The 19,822-nt window shown below is 37.8% G+C and overlaps 1 protein-coding gene across 1 annotated transcript in view; it reads left to right on the top strand.

The window, feature by feature from the left end:
- AVL9 (AVL9 cell migration associated) overlaps positions 1-19,822 on the top strand; it is a 39,265-nt gene that overhangs the window by 3,457 nt on the left and 15,986 nt on the right. Inside the window, exons 2-8 of the mRNA XM_040592803.1 lie at positions 9,913-10,033; positions 12,303-12,388; positions 14,088-14,159; positions 14,926-15,015; positions 15,383-15,449; positions 16,071-16,111; positions 17,230-17,268. Coding sequence (XP_040448737.1) covers positions 9,913-10,033; positions 12,303-12,388; positions 14,088-14,159; positions 14,926-15,015; positions 15,383-15,449; positions 16,071-16,111; positions 17,230-17,268 — 516 coding nt within the window. The remainder of the gene's footprint in view (positions 1-9,912; positions 10,034-12,302; positions 12,389-14,087; positions 14,160-14,925; positions 15,016-15,382; positions 15,450-16,070; positions 16,112-17,229; positions 17,269-19,822) is intronic.

Genomic DNA, 19,822 nt, shown 5'->3' with positions numbered 1-19,822 from the left:
TGATCCCCTGCTTCAATATAGGGTAAGACTTTGATTTTGGTGCTGTTTGCGCCCTTCTTCTGGAGTGGTTGACAGGAGATTCCTCAGCAGTTTTCAGGAGCTGTAGTAAGTGGGTAGTGAATACAGAGCAAATAAAGGAAAGGGTTGAGGGTGGGTTTTTTTTTTTTTTCAGAATTATGAAATGCTTTCTCTCGTTACAATAAGCAATAAAGCACTTAATTTACCTTACAGCATTTTAATTTTTGAAAACATTAAATGCTGTGGAAAGTCCTTATCTATCTTTATGATATAGGTCTAGCAAAAACGTAACCTGAATGGAGCTTGACTAGTTAGATGCAAGCTGTGTGTTTGAAAACTACATGGAGATACCTTCACTTTATGGTGAAGGTGGAAGATGGAGAGTCATGAGGTTTAGTTCTCCACTAGTGATCCAGTGTGCTGTGATCCATTTGAACTCTGCCTCCAAGCTTTATTTATATAGGGAGGCAGAGAGATAATAGTCTCTGAGGGTGTAGGAGGCTTAAAACGCCAAGAGTACTCTAAAAATCACTCATTTTGATAGCAGAGTTAAAATGATTTATTCTAAAAGGAGAGGAAGGAAGGTTTCAGTGAAGTTGGAAAAACTTGGATGCAAGAGAGTTACACGCAAGTCTGTGTAAGCCCCCTGGCCAGTTGCTGAGGAAGCAGGTGGTCCCTTGACTGCTGTACTGCCTGACCTGGCACAAGAATCCCCATCTTCTCTTGATGTTTTAAGGCTATTATATCTAAGTAAATACAGACCCTACGTCACCACCAGGCAGGCCAAACATAATCTTACTTCAGTTGAGGCAAGGCCCAGCTTTTCAGCACTCAGTGTCCTGAGCTGTTCTATAGATCACCTCTGACGGTGGGTGACTGTTGCCTTGCCTATCATCTGAAGGGCTGGAATATATTCCAAATTGCTCCTGACTTTATTACACATTTCTTACTGTGTTGTGGAAAAATTAAACTGTATGTAGGGGGGGAAATACTGTGTGGGTCATGGACAGCTCCTGTGAGGGGTCACTTCTGTTTGCTTGGGATCCTTTAGAAAATAACAGCTGATCTTGACCCACTTCTCTGTACATCAGTGGAGAATGACACTTCAGACTCACACAGACAAGGGAGCAGGTAATTGTAAATACAGAAAGGTGTATCCCCATGGAATCCCAAAGTTTGTCCTAAGGATCTTCAAGGTACTTTAACTTTTTAATGTAAATGTGATCTTTGCTTTTTCCGAAGCACTGTCTGAGTGGCCTCTCTGTGTGGGTATGTTCTTGCGTGGACAGTGTCTGAAGATCAATCCCCCTGTTTTGCCTGACCACTGATTTTCTTCCTGGCATGCAAAGGAAAGTTAAGACCAGGAATGAACAGCTGATAGCTATGTTTTAGAGAAGAGCCTCAATATGATCTTTGAAAGGGAGGAATGCTCTTTAACCCTTCTTCCCTTCCTGTGTTTGTGCTCCTCCTGACATTTGAGAGCTTCAGTTACTGCAGCTCAGAAACTAATGCTTGTTGTGATCTGCAGAGATCAGCATGTAACTTGGCCTGAGCAATCTGTGCACGTGGCCTTTTTTCACTCATGCCTAGAGACCGTATGAGGGCTCAAGAGGAATGTGTCCAAGCAGGATTGTTGGCAAATTGGGCTTGACTTTGTTTGCAGAATTAGCACGTGTCTACGGAATGAGTGAGGTCAGTCTGGTTTCTTTATCAACTCTTTTGAGAACTTGCCTACATTTTCAGATCTCCTGCGCCCTCGATTGTAGCACTTGCTTTCGAGAAGGAAATACTGTAGCTGCTGTCTTCAGTAGATTCCATGGGCAGCCTTTCTGAGACATCTTTCTTTTCTTTCGTTAATGGAAACACCTCTAGTCTGTCTCAGTCCCCACTTGTTTGCTGTCTGTCTTCTAAGAATCTGCTTTACTGGAGAATTACTTTTTTCTCTTCTTGATCTTTGTCAGCCCAGCGGTTGCTGCGATTCTATTAGATGTGCTTGACGCTCTTCACCATGTAAGTGTATGCTTTGTTGCCTTTAAAGTCCTTGTGTCTTTGTTTTGGGGCGCATGGTAGGCAGGTATTACACAATAGGTAATCTTCTCTAGTGGTTAAGCAAGATCTTGTTATAGGAAGAACAGAAACAAAAAATACCTTGAAAAGGAACTAGGCTGGAATCAAGCCAAAGTGCTTTGTCCCTGGCTTTATTGATGATAACATGTAGACATTAGCACAATTCCTTTGGGCTTTTTTCACCTGTTTGTGATAATATTATTTAAGCTCTTTAAAGGACCTTTATGAACATGAAATCTCTTGAAGTTAATCATAACATAGGGTATCAAAGATTAGCATGTTGTCTACAATATGTGGATTTGCTTGTGTTAAATAGGTTGAAACTTTGAAAGAAGCTTTTATTAGACAGGCTACTCAAATTAGTGTGGGATGCTAATTGTTTTAAATACACAATGCATTGCTGAGTATACCCTTAGTTGTTGCCTCACGCTTCCATGAACAATACCACAGATTCTAATCTCTTCTGTGGAATTAATTTGGATGTCTATGTAATCCACTTGCTTATTGTATTTTGTGTTCATTGTTCAAGAACTCCCAGGTATGGTGGATTTTTGTTTGCTTTGTATCTTTGTTTAGTTTTTCAAGCTTCGAAGACGCTATGTTTTGATAATCTTGAAGTTGCTTCCTTGAAGTCCCAGACAGGAGGTATTTCTTTGAAGGATTCCATACTGGATATTTTCTCCATAATTGTCCTGATGTTTGAATTGAGAGAAGGTTCCTAAATACCTGTTTGCAGTTACCTAACGCTTCCCATAGTCATCATCATTAACTTTCCTGTTAGGATCTGTCTGTTCTTTGTATGTGTCATAACGTCCAAGTAGTTTACTTAAACACTCTGTACCAGGAATCTTGACCTTTCTCTTGAATAAATGAATGCTAAATCAGTAAAATATGTATTTCTTTACCTCTGTTGCTATCTGTTACTATGTTATCTACCTATTTCAGAATGCTTTCAAATAGTAACTCAGGTTGTCAGCACTTTCATACAAAGTGGCAATGTCATTTACATACGTATAGGATAGAGGGAGGTTCAAAGCTGTAAAATCACTGAACAGAGGTCATCCTATTGGAGTAAATGGAACTTGCAAGTCTCAGCTTTGTGTTCCCTGTCCTGATAATTGACTTTACCTTATGACAGGTACTTTAAAGTGTGCCTACAGTCCTGGTGCTTTGTTTTCCTAGGAAAAGGGGGATCCGTTGTACCACTGGACATCTCCGCCAGCCTGCGTGATCTCCTTCCCATTGGGAACCAGGACATGCAGCAGAGCTGGGGAAAGATCGTGTGTGATGAGGTCAGGGTGCTGTCCTGGGGGAGAGGAAATGCCACCAGTCCCTGTAGCTGGGTGTGTCCATTGAGAGCCGATGGGTGCAGCAGCTTGTGTCGGAGACAACCTGGCTGCCATTGACCCCAGCCTCTGTTAGTTGCTGTGATGGGCAGGTATCAGTTAGGAGTAGAGCTGAGGGTTGCCCTCTCTTGTTTCGTTGAGGAAGAAGCTGCCCTCTGTGGTACCTTGTGTCTTCTTGAGAGTTCATCTTAGGTGAATTCTACCTTATTGTCTGTAAGACCATGATGTTTTGTTTTGAGGGCACAGAGTTCCGTAGCAAGTCCCCTAGGCTGGAATAGTTGTATTATATTCCTCTTCTGGGGGGAGTGTGGGGGGTCTTTTTTGTTTGTTATTTACTTTCTTTGAGGTGACCTATATGAGCAGAAGTTCCAAAGCATAGGATTTGTGTCTGACTTGACCTGTATGATGATAAAAATAAAGTGTTAAGTAATTAGAAAGAGTGTCTGCAATGCATGCTAGCGTGACTTTGAAAACAGATAAAAGGTTTCAGTGTTTCAGATTATTTTATCTTTTCAGGGCCTAAGAGTCAAAACTTTAGTAACCTAGTTAGAGTTTTCGAAGCAAACTTGAATGGTTATTTGGTGCATCTGTAGCAATACAAATGGTGTCTTAGAACTTGTGTAAGTGGCTGCTCTGTAGCTTTAGTGATATGGGAATGTGAGGAAGTTGCAGTTACAGGAACTGGAAGGATAGGAAAGACTGTGCCCTACCTCTTTGTGTGCATTCAGTGGATTTTAAAATATATAAATATGTATCGTACATTTATTTACACATTTTTCTATAAATACGTATGTGCATTGTACATAGTTATTATACACATATGTATTTATCAAAATGTGTAACATTTAAAAATCTTTTGTTAGAGGTCATTATATTACTGCGTAGGCATTATTGTTACACGGATGGGCTCTTCAGCTTGTAGATCCTGATCTGTTGGTTCTGTCATACAACAATGGGGAAAGTTCGTCATTTAAATCTGATTAAATTGTGATTTAAATAATAAATTGTTACCAGTGCTGAAAGACTAACAGCGTTCTTAGATTTTAATTTGGCTGCATGCTGCAGTTGTTATGGTGATTCAGATAACATCATTGGTGTGCTGGTTTTCTCTGGATCTGGCTATGCTAGGACTAATATATCAAGAAAACTTCTTTCAAAAAAACCCTTACTTTGAGTGAAGAACAAATGCTGACTTACTTGAAATGAAGGATCAAGTTTTAGGTGTAATTTTAATCTCTTGAGGTTTTTTGGCCACTGCTGCTTATCATGATACTCAATACTCATAATCCTTCAGCTTTTCTTTCTTAAATGAGAGAGGAAGAGTCGGTATCCTCAAAGTGAAATGTGCTGAAATAATTTATGAAGGGAAAAGTTTTTCTGAATAGGAATGTAATGAGTGAATTTTGCTGTTCTGCTTTTCTTCATTTGAAGCAATTACTCTACCTATTTGTGCAGTAGCAGCAATGGGAGAGATCATCATAGCAGTTCTTCAGAGAATGGAATGGGTTTGCTCCCTGTAAATTAGATTCTTCAACTTACTGAAAGCATCCTTAGTCCTTAATTTTTTTAGAGATCTGAGACTAAATCCTCTTTCCATTGAACCAGTTGAAAAACTTATTTGGGTCTGGATTTTTTTTCATTTCTAGTCTGAAGAGAAATGTTCCAAAATACCTATATTTAAGAGGAGAGCTTGTATTGTGACTGTGCTGAGTAAAAGGGTTTAAATTTTAAGTGGAGTGGTTCAAATATGATAGTAGATGGAGTGGGGAGGATGGGGAGTTTATACTGACTTGTTAGCACATTTGAAATTATAACTGCTCTGTGTTCAGTGAGGATTTTACTGTGATTGCTAACACTTAATGCTTTTCACAGATAAGGAAACAACCTTACCCGAGTATAAAGTTTACTAGACATTAATGCCAAATACCTGCCTGATGTTTGAGTGTGATAGTTTAGGTGGACATGCACATATGTCCTGGACATTCCTCTTTTATCATTGTCCTTTTTTTTAACCTCTTCTGATTGTGCACTTGTAATTTAGTAGAAGAGAGTATCAATTTGTTTCTTTAAAGAAAAACTGTCGTGTTCCTAAATGCAGGAACTGAAATACATTTTTTCCTTGCCTGCACTTCCCTTTTCATACTGTGAGTTAATGAAAGTCCAGTAAATTAATTCTGGCTAGGAAGCACCTTAAAAGACAAGGAATCAAAGCAGATTGCCTAGACTGTTTTTTTTTATTCCACAAGTAAGATAGAACTGTGTATCAGTGTTTTGCATCCAAACTGTTGGATTCAGTACAAACTGCATACAAAAGGTTAGTTAACACAGCAGAATTACAGAAAAGTAAAAATGTTAGTTCCAGAAATTCAGTTGTACTTCAGCCTAGGGAGAATTTAAAAATTACATATTATTTTAACTTGTAATCCACAAGAACTTAAATACTTTGTGTTGTGAAAAGCAGTTACTTATTTCTCCACTAAATCACAACACAGTATTCTATATTCATTTTAGCTCTGAAATCCATCAAGATCTGTCTCCTTACAGAACAAGGCAATCTGAACAGGCAGAAAGCATTGCCATCAAAACCCCTTGACAGGCAATAATTAATATTTCCAGCTCTAATGATCCCTGATACTTGGAAGAATAAGGTGTGGATATTCTAGTTCATGTTTTATGTAGTTTATTTTGAAGTTGCTGAGGAGTTCATATTTGAATTTGAGTTTCATTTTGTTAAGGAGTTATCTTTCATTCACTCGGAGACCCAAAAAAACCTGTAAAATCTGCTTTGGCAGTCAGCTCTGAACATTTGCATGTATTTTTTTGTTCCTATTGAACTTTATTAAGAGACTTTAATTCTCATATTCACAGGCATTTTTTGTGTATGTCTTAATGACAAACAGGGAAGTTGAAATACATGTTTATAGATGCACATGCATGTATGTATGGATTTACATAATAATCCATTGTATTTAAATAAAAAATAAGCTCCTCTTCCTTCTGTGAAAAGGGGATGTTGTAGTTTAACCCCACTGGGCAACTAAATACCATGCAGCTGCTCATACCCACCCTGCCCCTGCCCTGGTGGGATGGGGTGGAGAATCAGAAAAAAGGGCTTCGAGGCAGGTCTCTTCTGTAGTCCCATCCCCTTGCCATGGTTGGTCTTGGGTTTAAAGTGGAAGTTGAGGGAAAAAAAAAAACCTTTCTAAATTGCCTTAACTAGGAACACTGTACTGTACCATTTGCACACACAGGCTGAGAAAAGAATTTTACTGAGGCCTCAGCTTTTCAAAAACTCCGAAGTGATAGAACTGAGATTCTCTCAACCACATTATTGCTGCTTTTCTACATGTGCACTGTTCAGTTTCAAGATTTTCATGAACTGTGGCGTTTGGGAGGTGGGTGGGGTGGGGTGGAGGATTTTTTTTTTTGGTTTTTTTGGTGGTTTGGTGTTTGTTGTGGGTTTTTTTCCTACTAAATGTTCTTATAATACTTTGGTTTTGAAATACCCAAGTATTATAAATACTTTGTCTTTTTCTGTGAAAGGATTCCTAACTGCAATTGATGTAAGTCTGCAAATTGCGCTGTAGACATTCAGCTAGATCTTCTAGACATCCGTGTCTAGAAGATGGGGAGCAGCTAGGGTGAGTTCCGCCTGCATTAACTCAGTTATCTGCAAGTTCGAAGTCTGAGCTAGCTCTCTTCAGAGGGGATAGAAACAGATCAGATGAATCACCCCCTGCAGGTGTCTGTTTTCTCTGACGATGCAGAACGCTTGGGAGGCTGGCTTGGAGATCTTGCTTTTTGACATGTCAGCTGTCACGAATCCCACCTGCAGTGACTGCTTGTGAAAAAGTTTGACTTAACTCTTTGAAATAAAATCACTGGGAACCCTTGATGTCAGAGGAGGGGTGGAAGGAAGTTCTCTGGGGCACTGCATGCTGTCCTTGCTGTTGGACTGTCCTTTTTCTTTTTCCTGCTGTTATTTCCATCCTTTCAGCCTCCACAATATGAGGTGGGACTTCTACAAGCAGCAATCTGTTAAACCGCACAGATGCGATTCCTTCTTAGAAAGCAGGCTACTTCCTACATGGATCCTCCTGGGGGCAGGGAATAGTGTGTCATAATGTAGATCAGGCTGTCATAAAGTGTATCTGTAAAATAGATTATTTAGGGCCACTGAAGCAATCTTAATTCTGCTTTATCTGAGTTTTGTGATTGTTTCTTGGTTATACACACACATGCGTACAGAAATTTTTATATTAGAACACATTTTTGAAAGAGGCAGACCAATAGACAAGATTTATCATCAGTGTCACAACGCCTGTTCAGTTTGTTGAATTTGGAACAATCGGAGCCTGCAGAAATCCCTGTTGCTGGGACTATCTGATGGCAGTAGAGGTGTTGATAGGTAGTTCTTGTGAGCTAGGAGAAAGTAGTAGTTCAGCAAATTTGAAGAACACTCAAGCCAGATTTCTCAGCTTTATCCTGGACTTTAAAAAGGACTATTCCTTAGTGAAGACATGGTTTTCACATAGGTTGAATTGTTCTACCCTTCCTTTCCTTAAATATGTCTTCTAATTCATTATTTTGGTTGGAATGCAAAATAAAATTGTAATTCTGTAAGTGCTTGGAAGCAGTTATGTGTTAGGTCCTTACAGCATTTCCCTATTAGGAATGATGCTTTGAAGGTATTCACTGAAGACTAAGGAACCCAGGGTTTCCTCTGAATTAGATAGAAGAAGCTCCTGCAGAGGGTGAGTTGGAACCCCTCTATGTTGGTCGTGCAGTGAAATAAAATAACTGATTCAGAACATGAGTGCAGATGCTCCTTGACTATTTATGTTTTAAAACTGAAGGAACTGTGCTGTATTTTATTGCAAAGGTTATTCTTCCTGCAAGGATCCAGTAGTAATTCTGTAAACTGTGTTTTCAGCCAGCTAGTTTTAATCTGGACAGCATCAAATTGTATGATATAATCCTCTTCTATATTGCAGATGTTTACATGAAGCTTCTAACATTTTAGTTTTCTTACAATCCCTGCTTTGAAAAGGACAGCAAGGAATTCTCAGGATTTGTGTGTGTACTAAATGGCAGGTAGTTTCTCTGTTCCTTGGATGGGTACTAATTCCAGTGTTTGCCTCTCCTTTGGAAGTCAGGTGCACTTCTGTTTTGCTTAATGGCATATTTTGTTTAAAAGACACTATGGATTCTTGATAACTACAAAGGGTCTGGATTCCATCTTCCTTCCCCTGCCAAAATTAATCGTTTTTCTATTGCATGCATTTTTTTCCACCTCCTTGCATAATTATTCTTTGTAGGTTACTTAGCTTTAGCTCAGTACTTTGGTCTTGCACCAGACTATTTTTTTGTGGATATTTTCAAGATCTGTTTTATAACACGAGGAATAAGAAAACGTGAAATTGGTACAGCAAGTAGCAAGGCTGATTTCTTGCAGCGTTTTCTTGTCCTTCGTGCTTTTCTCCAAGATAGCAACAGTTGTGGGAAGAGTGACACCATGTGTTAAGGTGAAGAATTTCACTTTTCTTGATTTATTTCCCATTACTTCTTCAGGACTCTCATCCTTTACAGCGTTTTTTGTTTTATCATCCCTCAAATGTCAAGTTTTTCTGTATGCTTGCTTTGTCATGCTTTTTTATTTTCCATGTATATATTTTCAAAATCACTAGTTTTATAGCAAAATGTCCTTCAAGAGAAGGTGCAGTATATTTAAACAGTTTCTTTTACTGTTTGGATTCTGTTCAGTAATTTAAGAAAAGCACGTCTGGAAAAAAAGAGCGGGTGAAAGTGGCTGGAAACCCAGAGGGGTCTCCATAGGAAAAGATGATGATAGTATTGTGAAGATGCTGATCATGAGGATCTGTGGCAGACGTGTAGCGTAGTGTGAGGCATAGAAAGGTTGTCCCTGTTTCTAGGGAAAATAGGTAAATGGCAAATAAATGAAAGGTGAAATTGAAAGGCAAAATTGAAAAGCAGGATTTCTTGGGGAAAAGAAATGGAGGTACTTTAGGCTAACATGTAGAAGGCATTACAGTAAACGACATAAAAATATTTAAAAGTGGTATTTTGCTGTTAGTATAGCTTCTGAGATTATTTGGCATCCGGTAGGGTAGAATAGAGGCTTGCATGTGTTAGTGTTACCTAGTCACGAGCATTTGAGGGGCTGATAAGCCAAATCTGATTTCAGGATTGAAATTTGCATGAAAATCTGTTTTGTATTTCTCATGAGGAAAGGCTGGATGGAAGCACTGTAGAAGTCAAATCTGCCCAGGGCCTGTCAGTTAGATTACATGTGAGACAGCCTGTGGGTGCTTTGGAGGATGAGACAAGGAATGCTGGTAGGAAGAAAAACTTTGTTTCATAGCATTGTGAAGGAAAAGGTGTGAGGCTGAATCAGAGGCTTGCTTGTTTGGTAACGGTAATGTATTCTCTCTCTGTCTTCCTTCTGGTTTTGTTTGTTTAGGTTGAATTTTCCTATCCTCCCCTAAAGCCTGGAGAAGGACACGACAGCCACAGTTTGCCAGAGGAATGGAAATACTTGCCATTTCTCGCCTTACCAGATGGTGCTCACAACTATCAGGAAGGTAAGAAACAAGAGGGAAATTTATATGTACTACTTCTACTGCAACCAAAATAAAAATCCTGATATCTGAACAGTTGATCAATGAGTCATTTCACTATTAGACTTCTTGTACTTCTGTTTAAGCTGCAAAATACGTTGGCAGTGATACGTTGTTTCAGAGTTTAAAGTGAAAGTAGATCATAAATGTGTTCCCTCCTACATCAAGAAATCAGATGTCAATAAAAGCTCAAGGGTTACATATCACTTCCCTGTAGTCCTAGTGAAAAAAACAAGGCTTTCTCAGAAGTTCTTTGAAGGAGGAATAAAGTCTTGAGTAAAACCTAACTGAGTTTTGAGGTAAGGGAAAAAGGAAATTCTAAAATTCAGCCTTGTAATGTGTGTAGTCATTATGATTTTACTTTTTCCCCCTCCAATTTAGAGAGTCTTAGAATGACCAATGAATCATTCAGTGTCTGTAGAATGACATGTTGAAAAGCACCAAATGTAAAGGGCAGGAACAGAAGCTTTAGTGTATTTGTCAGCAGAATGAAGATAGAATGATTCCTTTACCACTTAGTTACCAACAAGTCCACTGCAGTTACTTTTTTTGTTTGTTTGTTTACTGATGCATTTATTTCTGTGTTTATTTGACAGCAGGTAAGTTCATCACTATGACATTTATATGCATGTTCAGTTGTTGGATCTTTTTTTTTGCAGAGCAAAGAACAAGGAAGTCATTTAAAAAAGCAAAATCACAGAAACCCCTTAACTACTTTTAATAAGTTTTGGGTTTTTTTTAAACTGATGTACTTAGTTTCCTAATTTTCCAGCTTCCAGAGACCTCATTTGGAAGTAAAGGAAGTCATATCAAAATAGTCCCCTTCCTAGCAGCAGTAAGAGTCTCTCTGACTCTGCTCCAGGTCATGATTTTTGTTCCATTTCTGTGTTGTTGAAGTAGGCTACATTCAAAGCTAGGAAAATCATAATGCAGCTGCACTTACCTGTTCTCTCTTGGCTCAGTACCATCCCAGTTAATGTTCAACTTTGAGCATTTTTATTGCTGCCTTAAAAGATTAACAATGTGTATTTGTTGGTAAGGAAAAAAAAAGGACTTGCGACAAAACTGATATCATTGTTTTGTAGGCAAGAATACACATGAACTTGAAACAGGGAAATATGTTTCAGGTAATAGTTATGTTACAATGAATGTAACTTAATTAGAGAGCTATTTTTTGAGTTTCAAACTAATTCCCACTGATAGTTGCATTTTTGCAAAGAGGATGACTTGGTATAGGAAATAGCCTTAAATTAAGGCTGTCTAATACACTAGGTGATTTCCATAATATAATGGAGCTTGTTCAAAGCAGTAAGCTGTTATAAACAGTACCTCTTTCTGTTAGACTTAATGCATACGGGACTGTCTGTTCTGTTCATTTTGTTACTACGAAGCAAACAAAATTAATGGTTGGTTTCAAAACAGATTTCAGTCATGTTTTGAAAGGTAGTGGTAGTCATAATGCCCTCCCCTTAAGATCTAGCAACTCTTTCAGTAGTAGCAAGTGCATGTGTGTATGTATGTGTATATATATCTCAAAAAGCCTTTCTCTTGTCATATTTTACAGTGATTTTTTTTTTCTTTCATGTCACACTTGCACAGAGACAATAATTAATTTGTGTGATACTAAGATTCACAAATCCTTTTTGTTAGCGTAGTGGTGCTGGTGCACTACCACCTTGGCAGTGGTAGCAGCTACTCTAATCTTTTTGGTGTATACGTCCTCCTTGGTGTTTGTTTGGTTTTTGGGGTTTTTTTTTCCCTATCTTCATTACATTTACTTTCTTAATGGCATCACACTCTAGTTGTTCACCTTGCCTCATAGTACTTTGTCTTTCCTTCTCTGTGCTGAATTGGGAAAGCAGCATGTCTGTGGGTTTCAGTGGTGCCTCTGCTGTCAATAGCTGCATCCGAGAACCTGTGAGTGGGCTTATAGGAACCTGGTTACGCTAAACATGAGGCTCTTGTCAGAACATACATATTAGCACAGCTGGAGATTCTTCCACAAAGCATCTTGCATTTGGAAACATTTGGGTGCAGGCATAGCTTTACAAGTGATTTTCTTTGGGTTTTGGTTTGTTTTTGGGGTTTTTTTTTAAGTATCAGAAAGTCAGCGTGTACCAGTATTTTCAGCAGTAATTTATTTATTATTTTTTTTTTACAAATAAATTATGCTGAAAATAAAAGCACTGAATTCTTGTTAGTGACTTACAAAACCATCTTTTCTTTTTCATAGATACTGTGTTTTTCCATTTGCCACCAAGATGTGGGGATCGAACCACAGTGTATGGCGTCTCTTGCTATAGGCAAATTGAAGCAAAGGTAAATTTTCAAGTTGTGAATTATATTAATGAAATAATAGGATTGATGAATTAACAACCCTAAAATTCAGTGGTTTGCATTACACCAACAGCAAACTGCATGATTTTTTTATGAGTTTACATTCAAAATCCATGAAAATATGCACACTGGGAGCTACAGAACTTGAGAACTATTTCTTTCCCTTAGGTCAGCAGCCATATTGTGATCTTTTGAAGTGTTCAAGGCAATTGAAAAATATCTTTTGGTTCTTGAACGTTAATCCAGGCATCAGCACCAAGTGGCAGAATGAACCTAACAGTCTGTCAGGTGGCCAAGTCATGTTTCCAGGAAGTAAGCCTCTCGGGTCAAAAAAGTTGAAATTTCTCTGGTGTGTGACCATGAAAATTTTGAATGTATTTCCTGGGATCAGACCATGCAAGTGTAGGGAAGTTTCTCTTCACCTACCTCATTTGCCAAAAGTACACTTGCAGAGTAGATCAGAATCTTCCCATTCATTGTAGCTGCTTAGTGATACTGAATTTTTAGGAGTAAAGCTGAAAAATTGATGAGAGCTAGTGTGGACTTGATCACACTGAGGAAACTACGTACTGGATCTACTAGAATCTGCCCGTATTTTTAAAAATGGTAACAGTGGTATGATCTGTACCCTTACAAATTTCTTTAACAAATACTTCCTTTTCCAGTGAAATGCCAAGAATCTAGAATGCCACGTGGGTTTGAGTCTTGTATTCAGAGGATGTAAATTATGTACTCTGTTTTAGTGTTAATCATACCTTGACTATGTTTCAAGCTTCTGTGTACGCTATAGGAGAAATTTTACACATGCAGACTTTAATTCCTTTTTTTTTGAACAAATTCCATGTTGATTTTAGTTCGCTTACTATCTTTGCATCCAGTCTTCATTGTATTCTGTGATTTAGAGTCTTGCTCTATTTAACTATGCAATAACTTGGCTTTATTGTGCTCTTGATTCCAGTTTATGCTGTTTAGTAACCAATTAAGAAGATAAATAGATGTTTAAAATGAACTCTCTGGAACAAATAGAATATAAACCAATGTGTTTCATATGACAGCTCTAGCACTCTTTCCATCTGTCCTTTTTGATGTGTGGGCTGCAGTCCGCACACTTGCTGTTTTGTACAATTAAGTGAATCACTTGGCTGTATTTCTGCCCCCACCCTTTCTAGGTCTGCTGTTAAGTGCTGGGACCATTTGATCTGGCTGTTAATGTAGTTGATTCTGCAGATGATCCCTCCTTTTTTTTATGCATGGCTCAAAGAAAAGCCTCAAGTGTGAAGCAACCTGGTCCATTTTCACAGATAGTGTTAAGAGAAGAACAAGTAATGTGTTGTGGCTTCGCTTCCATTACATTACCCTGAATTAAAATGCCATTCCTTTTCCAGAGCCTTTTTCTCATGCTGGTGGCTGTTAAACAGTCATCTGCATATCATCACAGCTGTATTGGGATCTTTGCTGTGCACAATGAGATGAGAACACAACTCTTGACATATCAGTATTATGACCATTTTTACTAGGCAAGAGCATACTGTTGCATGGTTTGGATATTCCACTATTGAAGGTAGTCAGTTTTATGATTTTGTTTAAGAATAGGGGGGTGGTATGTGGCAAATAGATCCATGAAAGAATTCTTTTTGAAATCGTGTGTTGGTAAAAATGCTGTAATGCTTCTATTTCTTAGGCATTAAAGGTACGGCAGGCAGACATCACCCGAGAAACAGTACAGAAGAGTGTCTGTGTTCTCAGTCAGCTGGTAAGAATGTTGAACTCCCAAACTGCTTTCAAGTAACATATTAAAAATTATTTGTTTTCCATATTCTTATGGGGAACTCTTGGGTCCAAACATCTCTTTAAATCATTGCAGAGGGTAACAAAATACTGAAGTAAAAGTGAATCAGGCGGCTATGGGGTTTGGGTGAGCTAGCTTGAATTGGTATCTCCATTCAAGAGCAACTGTAAAAGTGTCTGTCTATTGTTAGGGAACATGATATCTATTTGTACTTCTGATTATGCTTAAGTGCTACTAACTTCATTTCATGTAGTAGGATTGAGGGGTTTGGCCATTACAATAATTGCAGAGAGTGGCTATTGACAACTGTAAAGAGGTTTTAATATAGTCACACATACAGCATAAGCTTGTTTTGAAGAAACATCTTGTATTTCTACCTATTCAGCAAAAGCTACTGGTCACCAGCCAGGGAACAGAAATTCTTTCTGTGCTTAAACCTGAAGAAAGACCTATTACTGGAGCTGCACGAGCAGTGTTAAAGCAGGAAAAGTACTTTTCCAGGAAGATGTTCAGTGATGGTATCATATGTGCAAATGGAAAGAAAACAGAATTATGATTTAAAATGAGCACAGGAGAAAGATGCTGCAAATTAGCAATTAAAGACTGCCCCTCTATGAACTCTGTAATAAAGTATCTGTATTCCAAGATAAGAACGGGAGAAGATTAAAGTTCAAAATGAGTGACTAAACAAGTTTTATTCACTTGTTTTTGTGTTTGTTTTTCTTCCAAGCCTTTGTATGGGTTACTTCAGGCAAAGCTGCAACTCATTACACATGCGTATTTTGAAGAAAAAGACTTCTCTCAAATTTCAATTCTAAAGGTAACTTTTAAGTAATAGCCACACAGAACAAAGCTTTCAGTGTATGGCTGTGAACTTCAGTGTTTTTAATTAGTGTGCAAATATGCCATTTGCATACGTCATTCAGTTCTTCAGCTCTTGTAATAACTTAATGTGAACTAAATGAACGACCCTAATCTGACAGAGGATCAACTTCCTGATTTGTAATGAAATACAAGAAAGCATGATTGTCAGCCTTTATCTCTGTTTACGCTGTTAGTAAACCTTTACTTTCTTTCTGGTATAAGACATTGAAGTCCTTGAATAGGTGATTTATTCTGGATTTTGTGTGGCTGTGTGCCATTAATGGCTTCTGGGGTTTTTTTTGCCTTTGTTCTAACTTCTACAGGAACTTTATGATCATATGAATAGTTCCTTGGGCAGTACTTTGCTAGAAGGGTCACAAGTTTATCTTGGTAAGTGACTCTTTTTTTTGTACAAGCAGTAGAGATAATATTATGCTAATCGACACATTCCTTTCCTGACCTAATTTGTTTATGTGCATTAACAGGTTAAGCACCAGAGGTGTGTGTGCCTGCACTGTATTCTGTTATGCATGTCTTTTATTAATGGATTTGAATAAATGTCAAATAAAATGTAGTGTTGCTTTCATAATAGGAGTTAGTTGTAGGTTGAAAGCCATGTTACCTTTTGACCTAACAGTCTTACAAGCAGCTGCTTGGCAGCTTTTAGGAAACAATATCTTCTTAATTTTTAGATGGAACTATTTGATGATGTGGGGTGCGCAAGCTTTCATCTACCTGTTATTTGGGATATCTCCCATCTGGTTCTGACTCTTCCTTGTGTTTTCTGAATGCACAATGTATTATTTACATAATGTTTTTCCATAATGCTACGTGGCAGCCAACAGGAGTTCACTCAGAGAGCGACTTTTGACATTATTGTCTCCATTGTAGATTTAACTCTTGCTCCTGCTCGAAAGAATTTGTTATGAGTTCTACTATTGAAATAAGTTAGTATCTCTACTAGCTATTAACTATTAAACTGTAATAATTGCTCTCTTTTTGGTATCTCAGGTCTGTCTCCTCGGGATCTTGTTCTTCACTTTAGACACAAGGTAGGAGTTCTCTGTTAGGTCTGTAAAGTACAGCACTTACTTTGTGGAGTAAAATACTTCCTCAAGAACTGAAAAATAAATGTGGATAGACATACCTGAGCTAGGAGTAAGGTCACTGTTTCCTAAGTACTTCTGGTTACAGCCTTCAGAATTCCTTTCCCCTTCTCTACATAACTTCAGTGAAAGTAAGTTCAAGATTGGCAAGTTCTGTCTGCTGGATTGCCTGGAGATTTCTAGGTTTGTGTGACATTTCTTTAGTCCTGTCCCAAAGTGCAAGTGGTACCTCAGTTACGGTCTTGTTTCCATTTCCTGCTTCTTATCAGAAGAATGTTATAGAAGAATATTGCTAAAGTCTGTGCAGACACAAATTGGAGCATTTTCCCCTGTATCTTGCCATTTTTGCAGCTTCTGCCATCATAGAACCTGAGGAGATTTGCGCTCCTCCTTTTTCCTAATGACTAGTGAAACAGCATGTGTATCCTATTGCTAGGGTACAAATAGCATTTAGAATCTTTTATTAACTAGAGGCATCAAGGAAACAAATTCATCTGGATTTCATGGTGTATTTGCACCTGCTCAGTAGATTTTTGGGGTAGAACTCAAATTTGTTTAAATTCACATGTCTGCCAGTCATGCCCCAGAAGTGTCTATGTTTTTCTTTTAAGTGTGGAGAGTCTGGACAGCCACTTCTGATCCAGATGCCTCATCTGTAGGTGTCTAAAATTAGGTGAGGCGAATGCTATTCTTGATATTTTGCTGAATTCTTTTCTGTATTTCTCGGGAGGAACTATTTTATGTTTCTGCAGTTTACTGTATTTTAAAATTCTGGAATTATACAACATGTTCTTTCTGATAAGCTTTGTATGATTCAAATTATGCAATTTTTGTTTGTGCAGGTTTTCCTTTGTGCTTCTCATGCTATTTTAAAATTAGTGCTCAGATGGAGAAAGGGTATTTGAACACTGGTTTTCACTGGCCAAATGTATTTGATCATTTAGACAGTTATGCAGTGCTTTAACACGAAACCTTGAATAAGAGATTATTCTTGCATAGTATTTTTGATAAATGGCACTGGTTCATTCACCTTGTTTTTCTTTTTTGTGTTTTTTTTTTTTCAGGTCTTGATCCTTTTTAAACTGATTCTTCTAGAGAAAAAGGTAACATTTTGTAGGCTGAGGCAGTTGATAAATAGAAATGCGATTATTCATTTTTTTCATATGCAGTTATGTAGAATATACTAGTGAAAACCAAATTAAAGTAAAATAAAAGTATCTGAATTCATATCAACAACTTTGCATCCATATGTAAATTGGGAAATTATGCTAAAAGTAACTGCTGTGTGGCGATGTATAAATTTGCCTCCACTCCTCTTCTGTCCACACTCCACCTTATCAATAGCTGTCCCAACCAAGTACAATGTGATTAAATGGGAGTGGAGAAACCTAACATATTATATAAGATAGGAAGGGGTTCACATAACACACATAGGTACCTGTGCGAAGGAACTGGTAGGAAATGCTGGTACCTAAAAGGGAGCATACAACTTCACAGGGGTTCAGTAAGCAGAACTTCTGGTTTGGGCTTTAAACAGGCATACCAAAGGAAGCGAGTGCTGGAGTGTCCTTCAGACCTGAATTGCATGGGCACCTGCAGGAGACAATGTAAAAAGCCATTTCTGTTAGGTCAGGCTTAACGCAGTTTATAAACAGGTAAAAATGCTGAATTCTAGGCTGAGTGTTTTCTTTGGGCTATCTTACTGCCTCTGAAGCAATGTCATCTTAGTAATTTAAATGGAATATGCAAAACCTACAAGTAGATGTGAAATAGTAGATAGATTTATGTTCTTCTGTATATATATTAATACCATGGAACAAGAACTTTCAGTGAAATAACTATGTATAAGCTCCCAGACATGTTTATGCAAGATTGGGGTTTTTTTGCTTTTTAAAAATTTCTGTTCAAAGTTTTGTTTCAGTCTCCCAAATGTCTCTTTTTGTCTTCAGTGATCCTGCTGTGTTAAAACCCAGCTTTTTTGAGTCCTGAGAAAGAACATTCGAATTTCCTGTTGGCTGCAACTGGAAAGTCAGTAGGACTTAAGCTATAAGATATCAAAACAGTCGTAGATTTGTTTCTTTTTGTTTTTTTTAAAGTCTGTATCCAAGGCCCAGGTGCCTTTTGTGAGGCAATAAATATGGCTTTTAAAAATGTAAGTAGCAGCTTCTGCAGAGCTTTTGCTCTTGGCACTTAATTCTGTAAGTTATATCTTGACAGTTCTAAGTATTTATTGATGAGAATAAATGCAGTTTTTGCATTAAAGAGCCATATGCTAAAGTCTGCTATATTAAAGGCTATGAAAAAAGGTATACTTGAGAAAATAAGATTCCGACATGGTAGGAGTACACATGTAGAAATGTAAGTAATCAAGACTCAATATGCAGGCCTTTTCCAAAAAAATTAATACATTCTGAAAGTCTGCAGTGATTGTACTTATTTTTTAAACCAGAGTGGAAAAAATACTTTTCAGTTAAGATTTTGTAAAGTATCTCTACTGATCTGTTTAAAAACTTACGATAGCATTTCATCAGGTCAGTTCAGCATTTGGACATACATAAATAAAATACTTTGCTCAGCTACACTTCTTTTCCGAAGCTGCTAAAACCATAAAACATAAATGCACAGGAGGAGGGGAGAGGGAGGGTTTCCCAGGCATGTTTATATGACTCAAACATATGAAATTGTTTTGAAAGGACTGGATACTTATTGAATAAACCTGCAGGTTGCTTTGTTTTTGTTTTTCCCTAAGCTTTCAACAGAAAGACAACACTTGCAAATTCAAAAGCAAGAGTTTTGATTTTTCTGGTGCTGTCTGTTTTCTGGCAGATGTTAAGGTTCCAGAATAACTTTGGGAATCTGTATGTTCAAAGACCTGAAATATGATATGCAAGAAGCCACTAGTAATGCGAATTTTCCTTGAGCCAAAAAATGCCTGAATGCAACAGACCAATTTCTTTTAATCCTCAGCAGTTTTGTTGATGACTTTCCAAAGGGTAAAGGAATTTTTTTTTTTTTTTTTTTTTTTACCTCTCAGCTGTTACTAGGCTGGAAGACTACTTCCAGATGGTGATCATTTGACTTTCTGCTGCCAGGGCCACCCAGTTTGCTGATGTAAACATTGTAGGCTATATAACAGGGTTGGGTAGGATAAGGAGGCATGCACCCATATAGACAGACAGAAAGATAGTAGAGGGACCTGATGGAACAAGTGTAGAAAAGTACTCAGCTTAAGTGGTATACCCAAACAAAAACCTAGACTGGAACAGATTTCTTGAAAACAAGGTACTTCTTTATAGATCTAATTATTTTTGTAGGCTTAAAATAGGTTTAGCTGGGAATACATGGTATGTGAAAATCTAACCCTGTAGGGGTATCGTAGTGTTTCTGTTGTAGTTCATTCCTGTTCTGTCATGCATCTTTCATCAATGTGTTATAAAGCAGCATCTTAAAAGACCTTAAGACTTTTTATTCCCATTGGAGTCAGCCAAAAATTTTTTCTCAGAGCTGCTTGTTCTACTCATCATGCTTTTTTTGTGACTGTTGCAATTTGAATTCACCTATCTTCTAAAATTTTTCTTTTTTCTATGTTCAAGGTAATACACATAATCTGTTTCTAGCTGAGGTACCATTAAACATTGGTATGTGTTAGGACTGCAT

Source organism: Falco naumanni, chromosome 4 (assembly GCF_017639655.2).
Source record: "Falco naumanni isolate bFalNau1 chromosome 4, bFalNau1.pat, whole genome shotgun sequence".
In the NCBI taxonomy this organism is placed as follows: Eukaryota; Metazoa; Chordata; class Aves; order Falconiformes; family Falconidae; genus Falco; species Falco naumanni.
Note: the sequence above shows the minus strand (reverse complement) of the source record. Positions and strands in the feature narration are given on the sequence as shown.